Source organism: Mya arenaria, chromosome 12 (assembly GCF_026914265.1).
Source record: "Mya arenaria isolate MELC-2E11 chromosome 12, ASM2691426v1".
Taxonomy (NCBI): Eukaryota; Metazoa; Mollusca; class Bivalvia; order Myida; family Myidae; genus Mya; species Mya arenaria.
The window spans coordinates 13,799,305-13,814,343 of NC_069133.1; the positions used below are offsets into that span (position 1 = coordinate 13,799,305).

The 15,039-nt window shown below is 34.1% G+C and overlaps 1 protein-coding gene across 1 annotated transcript; it reads right to left on the bottom strand.

Moving 5' to 3' along the window:
- Positions 1-303: 303 nt before the first annotated feature.
- LOC128210976 (putative cytochrome P450 CYP13A10) lies at positions 304-14,746 on the bottom strand. Its single transcript, XM_052915339.1, is given in 12 exon segments — positions 304-2,416; positions 5,263-5,406; positions 5,970-6,208; positions 6,449-6,487; positions 6,489-6,581; positions 7,275-7,405; positions 8,068-8,219; positions 8,481-8,569; positions 8,993-9,118; positions 9,759-9,908; positions 10,913-11,009; positions 14,344-14,746. Coding segments are annotated over 12 exon segments (1,557 nt in total). The 5' UTR covers positions 14,400-14,746; the 3' UTR covers positions 304-2,175.
- Positions 14,747-15,039: the final 293 nt, after the last annotated feature.

Consider the following 15,039-nt stretch of genomic DNA (forward strand, 5'->3'; position numbering starts at 1 on the left):
GTTACTTGATTAATACATACACATACACCGACACTACTTTTAAATTGACTGGGAATTACGATGGAGACAAACCCAGTTAATTTCGAACTGGAAAAATACGCGAAAATTGCGGAAGATACATGTGTCGTAAGCGATGTGATGGATCAGTAATTAAGATTCATTGAGTTGTACACGACAATATCCATAGTTTTTGGCACATTTCTTTTGTATCCTTATAATGGCGTCAAGTCCCTTTAAGACCTATGATAAAACAGATTGACTTATATTTACATGTGTTTCAAACAACAACAACAACAGCAGGGGTATGTTCATATTTCCTTTAATAAGCAATAAATAAATATCACAGATACTTTGATAAAATGGTCATATATTACATATTAAGGTATCCTTTGTACAATAATTTGTCAATACATCAAGCCATGAACAAATATGTTATTTTTGGGTTCCGAGCGACCACATATAATTTAATGTTAATAAAAGGGGTATCGCATGCTGATCATATACAATACATATACATGTATAATAAACGTCCGAAAACCCTTACTTAGTAACAATATGGCAGAGTGAATTTATCATCTTTAATTCAACGAAAAGCTTGTATTGTACATAAGATACCTTTAAGGGACTGGCTCATGCTTTGTAAAATGCACTATTTTAATGACGAAATAAAGTGTGGCAATCATTAGGATTATTAAAACGAGATATTGACTTGTCCCTTTAAAAAAAAGGTTGGAATATGCTTAAATATTCTCTTTAAAGTCCATGATTTTGAACAGAATTAGTAACGCTTTAAGGTTGAATTCGTTTTTTGTCAGTTTTCCATTTTTTATCTTGAATGTACCGGCGTAGTTTCTCTCTCTCTACTAAAACCAGTTTTTAAGTTGTATACTTAAATTGCATTTTTTAGCAATTCCGGTATCAAAAAGTAAAATAATTATAATAGTATTGTTTTTAGATGCACTACCGTAAAAAGAAAGAGTTTGGTCCAAACACACAAGCGAGTCCCTATAAACAAAGTCGGGTCATTACATTTTTAAACATTTCTAACGTGTGATGCAGGTTTAAAACCAATAGTTTTAGAAATATTGTCACAAAAATCAAACTCACAATAATATACATACTAAGCAAATATGAACGACAAAATAAAATATTGAAGTACTGGAAAATAAATAAGCTGCATGTTAATCTCTGTACAATTGATGACATGAAACAAATGGTATGTGATTGGGATGAAGTTAAGAAAGATAGCATTTCTTTCTTGAAAACATGATTAACAACTCATGAAATGTATTGCACAAATAGCCCGTGTATAAGTGTTAGTATGAATGACGTCAACGCCAGATGTACACTTTTTGCTAAGCTTTAAAAACATGAAAAAATCCAATCCAATAACAACACCAAATATTGGCTTACTTAAAAGTTTTCCCGAACAACTTTATTAAATTCTTTCCGTGTAAGCCGCAACGTTTCACCAACATTCGCCACAATTTAAAGGCAATCATGTTAAACATTTGAAAAATACAACCTTTGCGACGAAAAAGTATGAATTATCACAAATATACAAAAATAAATTTTGAAATCTGCCAAATTCAACTCGTACAACAAGTTCAGAAATGACATTTTGAGTTATTGTCTCAGATCAAAGTTATGTATTAAAACACATTTTGTGCGAATCGGTACAGTTAATGTACTTCCATTCAAAACACAGAACTTGACGTTTCTTTTTGAGATAACATCTTTAAAAAAGTGTTTTATTTAGCCTTTTCTACTAAGGTTTATAGAAGTTGCCTTTAAGCTCAGCTGCAAAGGTTGCCGATGTGACAGGGTCCATTTAAATAACAAGTTGATTGATTAAATCATTTTAAAGATTCATTTTTCTTTTCCTTCAAGTTTTATGTAAAAACGGATATCATTTATGAGAACAAAGTAACTTCTAAGATGAATGAATCTATAAATAAACATGAAAGCATGGCACCAACAAATTCAAAACTCCATATTCAGGGTATAGACCAATTTGAAGGGTGAAGAACAAATCTCCAAAAACGATGTATCAGGAGTTTGTTACTAGGTCAATTGCGCCCTATACAAATAAATAAAATATATCGCGTTTTTGGAAAATAGTTCATCACAAATAGTCAATGTTTGAATGGTCCTTAGATATTTTCTGTAGTTCTTTTAAATCCGATGTATCAACCGTATCTGTACGCCATCTTGTGGAAATATTGTAGCCCCTTCAACAATTTTTAACTTCGGTCCCAAATTCTCGCCGGGAAGCACAGTAAACCTTCTCAAAAGTCTCACAATGGTCATTTTACCCTCCAACTGAGCAAGCCGAAGCCCCACGCAAGCCCGAGGGCCGCTCCCGAACGGCATCCATGCCATTGGATGACGTTTCGATCGGTTTTCTGCAGTAAACCTGAAAATATAAATGTTACGCTCATTTAATATTGCAGTGAAACCTAGCAGGGGCCAAAACGTCTTACGTATATTTTGATATATTTGATTAATTACAAAGATGTGTGTTCATGATATGAAAGAAATTGAAACTATTGCATCTTAAAGAGACTATTTAATGGTTTGTAGAATGCACCTTTTATAAAAACAACAACAACATTTCACTAAGAAATAAAGAGTGGCAAATCATAAGAAGTGTTAAAACTAAGTTACTAATGGCTAGAACCCAAAAACAAATGCTGTTATATGCTCAGACATTGTCTTTAAAGTCCACGATTTTGAAAGGCATTACTACCGCGATTCAGCGAAGGGTGTTGTGTGATTGGTTTATTGACCTTATCACGTGATGCTATCAATGTTTAAATAAATGTTAAAATATCCGTCAGCTTATCCATTACCATGTTTAACTTATTTGACTTAAATCATCAAAACAGCATGTGATTTGTGGGAAAAAATAGATCGCTTTTTAACTGTGCAGTTTGTGGCCACGTAGCTATTAATTCAAATAAGCGTTTGCATCTGTTTGTTTGTTTTTATCATCAAAGTTAAATGATTCAAATATGATAAAGCATTTGAATTAAAAAAAATGGCATCAAACTATAGTGTGTCTCTTAAAAGTGTTATCAAAATCACGCTCAAAACGTTTGTGAATATGGAATCAGTAACTTGATGAACAGGAATAAACAAACAAGACTATATGTCTCATAAGTTCTGTAGAACTCAACACAATTGAAAACATGAAGGTGATAACTCGGGTACAGCTACACACAGGGGCTGTCACCACTGAGCTGACAGTGGAACTAGTTTGACCAAGAACATAATTATATTACATTGTCGAGTATTGTTGCATGTTGTTACTGAAGAGGTGAACTAGTATTAACCCTACTAACAACACAAACATGATCATTCGGATACAGATAGATGGCGTGGCTGTCACCTCTATAATGGCTGCGCTAAAATAGCTTTACCAAGAATATACATTATCAAATTTATTACTTATTTTAGATTTGACATTTGACCATATTGGTGAACAATATATTAGCACTACGTATGTACATTATATTGGAGCAGCTGAAACTACTAACAGACAAACACGTCATTGTCCCTTCGGCTTTTACCTTCTAACATAATAGTATCGCATTCTTGTGTATTGTCGCTATAGCTGTTTCGGGTTCCGTCTGACTTTTCTTTCATACAACGGGAATAATACAGATTTAAAAAGCTTTTTCAATATCCTTTTAATATATTTAAAGTGAGAATTTCGCATGTCTTTTATAAGCGTCACAATGATACGGCATTTACGATCTAGTTTACATTTCATTCGTCGTGATTTGAAATGACAATTACATGCTAATGCCGTCCTTCAAATTTGGAAGCGAAGCCGTTTGAAAAAGCAATGGAACATTATCACATTTGCTTTCAAAAAGAAAAATAACAATACACTGAAATCATTTTTCTTCGGTGTTAATTTCTGAAATACCAATATTATTACTGCTGTTTTGTCATTTTACAAAATTACAGTTTATTCATAGGATAATTTGTTGATTTTATACACTTCAGATAGATATTTAGCCACCCCACATCGCTGAAAATCTTTAAGGATTAGTTAATTCCATTTCACACTGTAAATTAAACTGCCCTATTATGACACCGAGGCAAAATACAAACTGGAATTTTTCTTTTAGGTCGACACGGATATTTTGAGGTCAGTATTCTTTGTATATTGTTATTAGCAATTATGGATGAATTTCTGTCTTTCAAATCCAAACCACTGTGGGGGATTTACACTCATTGTAAATTGTTCGTGAAAAGAATTACATATTTTACAGACATTAAAAAAATGATAAACGATTCGAAACCCATTGTATGAAATCAATCATTAGTAGAAGACAGATCAAATATTTAAATAAAACGATATTAAACCCGTTCTTGAATGCCCAATTGTTGTGCCTTTCAAGATTATCGGCTATTCAGGATTAAAGTCTATCTCCTCGCTCTATTAACCCCTTGAAAATAAATATCACTTTTTCACCCCAGGTTGAATAAAATTGGTTTATCAATTTTTGTGTGAAATGAAACGAGTGCAGTAAAAGACATCCAACGGGTGCTTATTTGTATGCTTTGCTTATCATTAGATTAACAATACATGAATAATACATTGAACGATACCACAGAGACATTTCGCTTAGAAAACACACACAGTGTGCTCTTGTTTGATTTGATAGAAATAACCCTATGCCGAACTCGGCACGAAGAAGAACATTTTTAATTTACATAACTCACTGGCTTACCGTAAGGCGGTTGTAAACTCAATATAGAATTAGAAGGCGTTAAACCAGTATTGCGCTAAGCCCCCGCTATATAAAAAGACACTCTCATTTTATTACTCAAAGTTTAGGCATAAGCCTTTAGGCAGCAAAAATGAGCTTTCCCTGTCATGCATCAGAGATCATTTGTATTTTTATTAAGTTTACTTTTTGATACCGAAATTGCAGGGAAAAAACAATTTAACTATAAAAAAAAACGGTTTGTAGTGGGGAGCGAGCCCAGGACGGTACAGTGAAGAAAAAAACACACACAAAAACTAACATGTCTCAAAGATAATAGTTAAGCATATGTCAACATTTGTTGATGGGTTCAAGCCGTCGGTATCTTAGTTTTGACACTCCAAATGATTTCCCACACTTTATTTTGTATCTAAAAAAATCCGTAAAAAGTGCATTTAACAAACCACGACAGAGTCCACTGAAGAATAAGTTCATTTTCCAACAACCTTCTATAAAAAGCCATGTAGGCTACCAAGCTTACCTTAATGGGTCAAAAGTATTCGGATCTTCTCCCCATTCGTTTTTGTCGTAATGCAGGTCCCAAACGTTGGCTTGTATGACCATACCAGGTTCTATGTTGTAGTCACGGACCTTTGTAGAACGCATACATTGTCTGGCTATCACACTGAAACACACCAAACGAATGGATGAATATAGCGTTATAAAATGATTTGAATGGGAATATGTTAGTGTTTTAGATACGTTTCTTTCAAAAGGGATAGGGTGCTGCTAAAAAGATACATAATACTAATGAAAAGGGACAGAGTGCTGAGAACAAAACGGGTACATTGTATCGGGCTGTGAAGAACACTTCAGTATGATCAATTTGATCACAAAAATGTTAATTAAATCTGTTTACTTGAAGGAGTTTAAGGTTTCAACTGCTAGATACATTAAGTTGTCATTAATTTAGAATTATGGAAATATTTGCATATCTAAACCATTTAATTCCATGAAGGTAAAAGGATACTACTGTTGGTCTCACAAAGAAAGAATGGATTCTGGGGAGAGGGGATAGGTCATGAAGATATATGTACTTCTTTTGAAAAGGAATTCTAACAAGTTTTAAACTTTTCATCCAACCTTTATTTGGATGATTTGATGTCAGTCACGATTCACAAGTCATTAAAAAGAACAAATTGTTGGATTTTAATAAAATGATATTAAATTTCTTTAAACTCCACTTACGTGCTAGCTAATGGGTATTTTCTCAACGTCTCGCACCAGACCATATCCAAATATTCCATTTTCATCACGTTATCATATTCTACAACATCGTCATCATAAGGGAAGTATTTGTCAACCTCATCTTGAAGAACACACTGGACCTTTGGGTTGCGCGCCATCTCGTACATAACGTAAGCGAGGAATGTACTTGTTGTTTCATACCCAGACAGCAGAAACAGAAGACACATAGACCCCAACTCCTGTAAATAACATAAAAACACTTGCTGTAAACATAAAAGCTGGTGCTGATAAGGATAAACCTCTGAGCAACAGTCCTAAACCATGCAATCTGCAAAAGTGTTTACTGATTCAATAGGTTGGATCAATGTCAGGCTAATTATCCGAATCTCCATGTTTTGAATGCATGTACCAAGTATGACAAATGAAGATTTTATTACTTTGAACATGAACATCATGAAAGGGAGGGTGGAGATTCGCACCTGTGACGAGAGAAATCTGTGTTTTGCGATGGTTTTTTGGGTTGTCTTCTTGGTCAGAAAGTTCTTCCATATCGGATCGCCCTGGATCGTACTCGGAATTCAGGAAGAGTTCCAAAAGATCATGGGAGTCTTTCTGAAAATTGAAAAGGGCAACATTGTAATTGAATAATGTCACTTACCAAAGGTCTATTCATCTTTTGCTTTAATTGAGTCTGCTTATTAAAAAAGAAAGTTCAAGGAACCTGTTATTTGATATTCCGGTAATTGTTGCATGGGAACAACAAATGAAATGTGCAAATATTTCACGGCGATTGGAAAAGCGTGGGTTAAAGAAAAGCTCAGCGCTGCCTCCTACACCGAAATGGAAATTTCTTGAATGTCATAAATGAATCATTTTGATCGATGCTGTCCAGTAGGAAAACGCGGGTGTTCCTATGCTAATGATAATTAACAATTCCTACGCAAAACTAGTATTCTATGCTTTGGCATTTCAAACTAAGCAGGAGACCTGGTATGATATGAGCTACATTAAATATTATCTAAGCTTAACACTTATAAATCAGGCACTTCTATTTCTAGTTCTAAATGTATTAAGTGAATGTTTTCTGTGAATATTAATCGGCATCAATAACGTTTCTAGAAATCTCTGTAAACATAGGCATCCCCGTATCCATGAAAGGCTTAATTTAGATTGAATCATGATTTTTTTAATAGAAGCGCTGTTTCTATATTCGTCTAAGAACGCTTTATGGCCCCTGTGCACTATATCATTTTACGACACCTATTGTAAGTAATCTGACAATCGTACAAGTTATGTGTGACTTACAGCAGTTGCTTTCTTTCTGCCGTTGATAATACTCTGCAGCTCGTTTTCCAACCATATGACGGGGTTGAACTTTAGCTTGCCCAGTAGGTAGTATATTGATATCCAGAGCCGATGAAGGGTTGGGAATATAACTGAAATAAACCGTAGAAATTATATAACCTTGTACCTTTGGGGGAGTCGTAGTAATAACATAAGACTCTGTGTCCATGGTCATAAGCGTCTCAAAGTAAGACTCAAGACTCTGTGAATTTGTAAACGCCCGGCCCCAATATCACAAGTTTTGTATGTTTTTATTATTTTTTATAAACGTATTTTCTTATAAAATGTGTTGATAAAACATTTTGTCAAAATTTCGAAGAAAACTATTGCAGAGCTAAAATTGTACTTGAGAAATAGTAAAAAACAACAACATTAAATTGTACTCAATTATATAATATGTTGTAGATTTGTTCATTGAAATCAACATATTCTATAAGAAATTGGGCCTTTTAAGGGGTAAAAACATGTATTTTTTTTCATTTTTGAAGTTGTATGGTAAAATGAGTTGAGTTTGAGATTGCGGTTTGGCTTAAGTATTTTTGTGATATTTGAGCCCGGTGTTTCAAACTCAGACACAAGACATTATTGAATATGCGCCCAGGTCTACAATCTGGCTTCTGGGCTAGCATCCGTAGTTTTAAATACATTTTGATGCAGTTGATTTTAATTTATATATCGTTAAGTATTTTATATCATAGTAAACCACATTTTAAAATTATATTGACACAACACGAAGGTGTTTCAAATTACTTACATCCAAACAAGAACAGAATCGGCCTCTTTGTTGTGTCATTGATGACTCCACGACAGTTTTGCAAATATTCGTCATTTGGTTTCTGTATTGACTCGGCGTTCAACCCAAAACCGCATTTTGCAATGGTGTCGAATGTTAGTCTTTGAAGAACACTGGAAAAAGGAAGTAACTTATGTGTTAGATATTTTACAATGAATCATCCGGTCTACAAAGCATCACTAATTTTGAATTCCTTGAAAAATATAAATTTAGACTAAATACTTTTTTTATTGCCATTTGATTTTGTTATATGATCTGCGGTTTATTGGTGTGCTTGTTTTGACAAAACAAGTATGTTTTATATTTGGAATTAAGTCAGTCCTCAGTGAATGTATATACAACAAACAATTTTAATAAAAACAGTGCACACTTACTCATAAATGTCGAATTCTGTTTTAGCTTCGCATTGCTTTTCCAAAACGTCCAGGAATTTGTCTATTTGTTTATTTATCATTGGTGACATCTAAAAAGAAAAGTAAATATTTCAATTCAAGAATAGTTCAGTTCCAATTCAGTACCATTAGAGCTTAAAGGTAAAAAATCTATATTCAATTTATAACTCCCTGAATGCAATATTCCTATATATATATATATTCAAGTTAATCTGATGATTAACAACAAGGTTGTTATATGGTTAAAAAAGTTTGTGCTATTGAAATCAGTTCGCTCCAAAAGATAACAGGTACTTTGTGGCAGCCACCTGTCCTTGGCAGTTGGGCGGGCTTCCAGGAACACCTTTTTTACCAAAGTCAAATATATGACCGCAAAACGGATTTAACCTGCCTCGATGCCGGATTTCGGCATAGTTCTGAGCCCACATGCTGTCAACATTGTTTTTTTTTATAGATAAGCGCAAAAAGAGGGCAAAACTTCCCTCTCACCCTACCATTCGCATCTTGCCCGTGTTGAAAGCCGGATTCGCGATGCTCCTCAGCCGCCTCCAACGCTCGCCGTGGGCAAAAAACATGTGTACTTCCTCGTCCTTATCCGGGTCGACTTGCACCGGAAATATCTGGAAACATTGTTTAAAGTTGTGTTATGGAGGCGGGTGTAAATATTTACAAGAAGAAATAGTACAATCAAGCCAAAGGACAAAACAAAATGAAATGTACAAGCATGCGCTTATTATTTATCAGACGGTTTATCTAGTGATGATGAAAGAACAAAAAAATCCAATCATGAAAATTGTGTTTGAGTAGGAGGCATTCAGGCCCCAAGCAAGGCATAGAGGTTCGTACTCTTTTATTTTACAAATTTTCAGGAAACACAAATGTTATAATTAATGTTATACTGATGTTATAAAGCAATTTGAAATTGAAAGCTCTAAATTTTGATTTCATGATTAATCCTGTCCTTAATTTCTTGCAACATCTTAAGTCCCTTGTGACAGGCTTAAGCTTAACGCATTAATTTTGTTTTGAGTATTATTTGTGTAGTTACGCTTATTTGTATGATAATCGCGATAAATTAATTTTTATTCAGCAAAATTTCGATTAAGAAGGATATTGTCTTTTTGAACTGAGGTGCTTAAGCTTGTTATGCTTAAGAAGTTTGGAGAAATTGGGGCCATAAATTCATCACCCCTGTTATACGACAATAACTTTAATGATCTAACATATTTTTTGTGTTTGTTCTTAGCTCCCTTTGCTTACTTTTCTCGCATGAAAAGACTTGAACTGCTTGACGAAAACTTCACTCAAGATGTCCTTGTCTGATGTAACCAGGACAGGACTTGGTCCCTCAAAGTACCCGTACGTCTTTCCATAAAGGTCTGCCCATTTTCTGTATTGTTGAAACATCGGCTGCAAAAAAACACACACAAAAACGATGTAAACACAGTTTAACCTTTTTTTGTATTTCAGGGAATGTCAGGATCGATTATCAGTTCCGGTTTAGTGACAGATGATGTATATAAAGGAATGTATCCTTCCCCTTTGAAATAAATGTTGATTCATCAGTTTAGTTAACAATTAATATATCCCAGGCGTGCAGTGAACTTAGAGGTGTAAACGAAATGACAAACGAGCGTTTGTGATTGAAGGCTTAGGAAGTTGATTAAGCAGTCCATATCGCAAGTAAGAAAAAACCCGGCCCGTCCTTAACCACATCGGTTATTTTATGAATGCTCACAATTGGAGTGAGTAGACCATCATGATTCACTCTGTTCCACCGGATAAGATTATGAATGAATAAACGTATCATGAATAAAATAACAGTCGTTTAAGGTCATTAGTTGCTTGGTTAGTGTAGATTGAAGCATGCTTAATCAATGTGAGACTCTTGTCTTATCATTCCGCAGATATATACCTAGTCTGCACCCCCCAAAAATAAAATTGAATACTTCAAAACCGCAGTCCATCAAATCGTTTCTTGTTTGCAATGTATCTTAATGTATTTAATAATCGCCGTAATGAAATAACGATACAATCGAAGCCCTATGGTTCGAAATCGCTTGGCTCGATTTCCTCGTTGGCTCGAATTGGATGTAAGGGCCGTTTTTTTACTCTGTGTAAGCATTCCCGCTTGGCTCGATACTCGCGAGGCTCGAAGTATTTTGGCCGGTCCCTGGGATATCGAGCCAAGGTATTTCGACTATATAAAGCGTAAACTCAAGGAAATCTAACTCTTAATGAATTAAGGAAAATAAATATCTTTGGCTACTAGTTTAACAAATTCAAATAATAAGTTAACAATAGATTTACATAGCAAATAATGTGGTGATGCTTAAAACGTTTTACTTTAACTGTAGTATGGTAAACATGTCAAATTTAAAAAAAAAAAAAAAAAAAAAAAAAAAAAAACTTACTGTACGCCAAAATGTTAGCAAATTTCCAAATAAGAAATTTGGTGCCGGGCCTGGAATGCCAAGTTTTTTAAAAGCGGCCATCTGTTTTCTTCTTTGGCTGAAAGTGCAAAAGATACTGGTCATGGGAAGTGTTAAATATTGTTATTTTGTTAATTAATTTTGCGTTGATTTCCTTCCTGCGAGAGTTCACTAGTTTAAAGATAAAACATCCTATGCCTTATCCAGCGTAAAAAGCTTTTATAATATAATTTTAGCAGCGCTTAAATGTTTAAATAATGGTCAAATATTTGGACCCATAAATAGACATATTGCTGTTAAAAATACTTTTATCCATTTCGTTCATTGTATCTCATTTACCGTGAAGTTTTGCAGAGAAAAGCAAATATTTTATAAGCAATATTGTAGATGAAACAGTGTTTAAACAATTGACAATACCCTCCAATTCCTTTATCACATCACGGCGCGTGTTACCTGGTTTGATTTGCGTCATATAGGGGAAAAGAATTTGCCACAATACGCGGTTATACAACGGAATCTCTGATATCAAACAAAGGGGAATTCATGTTTAAAGTGCCGTTCGATTTATTATGATATCGGTTTATATAGATTAATATTGGCGTGTGCGGGGCTCGGAAATGCATCACCCTTTGTAATGGAACATTTTTATCAATTAACTCACAGGATCTCCACCCACACCTAAAATCGTCGCCGCGTGAAATCAATTCTTTGAAATATTAAAATGATTTTACCGCTGAATAACTACCTTCCATCAAACAGTATCTACGGTCCCAACGTGCATAAATATGCGACCTTGAAATATATTCAGGAAGAAAGCATGTTCCATCGCCAGCAATGGTCCCTTGAAGGTTTAATTAAGACTTACCACGCGAATGCATTAGCTCGTGTAAATGTAGTTTAGCGACGGAGGTCTGGAGGTTAACGATAATCTGGTTTTAGTTGCTTTTGAAATTATTTTAAAGAAATAAATATATTGTGCTGTCCTTTGTGTTATGGTAAGGTTTCTGCTACATTAAGTAACACACAATTAAAAGAGGTATTTACTGCCCAACACAACCCACACAAACATAAATTACGTCTTAGCCAGTTGTAACGTTATTCATTACTTGTTTTACCGAATGAAAATAAGAACCAACTAAGTAGATTCATACTGTTTTAGACGGCCATTAACACAAAGATAATCCCCGTGTCTGCACTCGATATAATTACCACGACAAATTTTAGGATGGCGAACTAATCCCCAACAGTTGTCTCGCTACTGTTTTATATTTTAAGAAATAATCTTGTCTCAAATACAGTCGAACCCGGTTGGCTCGAACTCACAGGAAAAGGTAAAAATACCTCGAGCCTCGGGGAATTCGAGCCAAGCGGGAATTTTTACCTGCAGTAGAAAGGAATCGGTCTTTAACATACAACTCGAGCCATCAAGAAAATCGAGCCAAGCGATTTCGAGCGAACGGGGTTCTACTGTATAAGGGTAAGTATAAGCGACAAGCAACGTAAAAGGTCCATTTCATATATAGGTTCATCTGTCTGGATTATGTTCATATTCATTCATACTCAAATGTTCAGTTTGAACAGAGTGTCCAGTAATTAGTCGTAATTTACGAGTCCTCATCCTAGTTTTCGCCTTAACCAATTTCTAGAAAGGGATAGATAACCTGTACATTTGATTCATTTGCAACAAATTTGTGAATTCATCATTCAATGTGTTTTATACTTACAACTATCAATCACTTTACTCGTCAACCAAGCCGCATTGGTATAGTTATATTCATTATATAATTGTATGAAATGTTCGATAAATAATGTATCTGCAAACTATCAACATACGATTGAAACAGTTGCAAGGTAGGAAAAAACAATAGCATGATGTATGGAAGAGATGTACCGATTAATGGGAATGATAGATATGTATTAATCATTCAACAATCTAGATTCTATCATAACGTCTGTGCGGTATTGCGTATTCAATTTTCAGCCTTGAACACTCGATATAACGTGACCTAATGAATTTAGAAACGTTGTACACACAACGTGACGTAACGTGATGAATTTAGAAACGTTGTACACACAACGTGACGTAACGTGATGAATTTAGAAACGTTGCTTTTGAACACAGGACGTTACGTGTGACCTGATAAATTTAGAAAATTTGGCTATGAACACTCAACGTAACGTGACCTGTTCAATTTAGAAACGTTGGCTATGAACACGCAACGTAAAGATTTATTTTAGGCAGTAACTATTGAATTGAATTGAATTAAACTAAATGAATACCTAAGCTCTAACTGCAGTGTTCACTCACCACATGTAAGTTCAATATATAGAAATATCTCTTCGTTTCGTTTTTATTTAAAGGGATTCGTTCACAGATAACATGTTGGCAAATATGAACATAATAACTATGATGAAATTGACTCATTTTACTAAAATTTAAGAACATATATCCAGCAGGAACTTGTCAATACTCGTTGAACAGAATTTTATAAATCCAAGCTAAAAATTATTCAATTTTCAATAGCTAAACTTACGATTTTCAGTCAAAAAAAGCATTTTTAGTCATAATTTTAGTAAAAAAATAACAATAGCCCTCTGAACATTTGAAGATCTTTTATAAAAAATCAAATAATTTGATCACACGACGTTATTTGTTTCTATGACTGGTACTTTAAATAAATCGTGAACGAGTCCCTTTAATGGTTATATCCGAGGGAATCATGTCCTCATAACCGCACAGCACAGTGCAACAGCTTTTGAGCGTCCTTGAAAAAAGACGTCTACAATACATGAATAGGTAACATATTTGTTGTTATTTCATTTCGCATCATTTGAATAAATAAAATGATTTATTATACCATGTGTTAAGACATTATTACTCTTTTCCCCCAACATAACTATCTAGATTTGTATTACATTTTGTTGTGCAACTTTTCATTTATTTTAAATCTATTGTATGCAAAAAATGTCTTAAGAAAATATGACCCAATATATAACAATATTTGAAATGGTATACTTATGGTATACTAAGTATCATTTAAAATTGCATTCAGTTTTCCGACCATAGAGTGGTCATTTTAGAACATTGTTTTGGAAGATCCTAGATATCACACAAAAGCACCAGCACTCGAATTCTTTATCTAAATTGATATTTAGCATGAATATACTATGCCAATTTAGTTACAGAAATGTTTTTTTCAGGCACTGTTCAACAGAGTGATATTATTAAATGCAGATTTTTATATTGCCACATTCACATCATTTTAAATAAAATATTTTGCAATATACTAAGAAGAAAAATAAACCAAAAATCTGGTAAAATATGATGTTACATTTCCAGAATAAAAGACATTTAATAAAGATATAAAAAGTTTATTAAACGAAGGCATAAATCATAAGAAAAATATTCTTACCAGAAGAATATAACGCTTAAAAGTCCAAGAGTAGCTAGCAAGATAAATGTCCACATTGTTAATAGTGTGTGTTAGTAATAGTAGGTATCAGATCTCAGAATAGTATGAGTTTGATTCCCATCAGCACGGAACTATTATAGTTTTTTGTATTCCAGCACTTTGAGTACTTGTCCAATGGCGTGGCTGTTCACATTATCACGTGACTTCATTGACAATTTTTCATAGTAGCAGTAGTAGTAAAACGCGTGTGTAGATAAATCGGATACTTAACTATTTGATAAATTAGAAAGCCATGCAACACTTTACATAACGTTGTGGGGATGGTTTTGTTTTTCAGTAGGATGTTTATAGCTGTTACTTTTTTGCGCTAGACTGTCTGTGCGGTATGGAATACGTGGTTCAAGACTGGTGCGATTTGTGCTGGAAATGATTATCATAATGCTATTGAAGTTATGAATGAAATTAACGACATGGAGTCATTTGAGTATATCGCAAATGATATCCATTTTCTTCTTCATAATGGAGCTGAGATTATCCTGAAGGGAGGTGATATACAATATAAGAAAATGTGCAGAATAATGGTTGTCGTGACAGGAAAGATTAAGATTAAATAAACGATAAAGACATTGTGTGTCCTTCGAGGTATTGAAGATTATCATAATGTGTTTCCTTAAATAAAGTTTGACCTGAAATCTA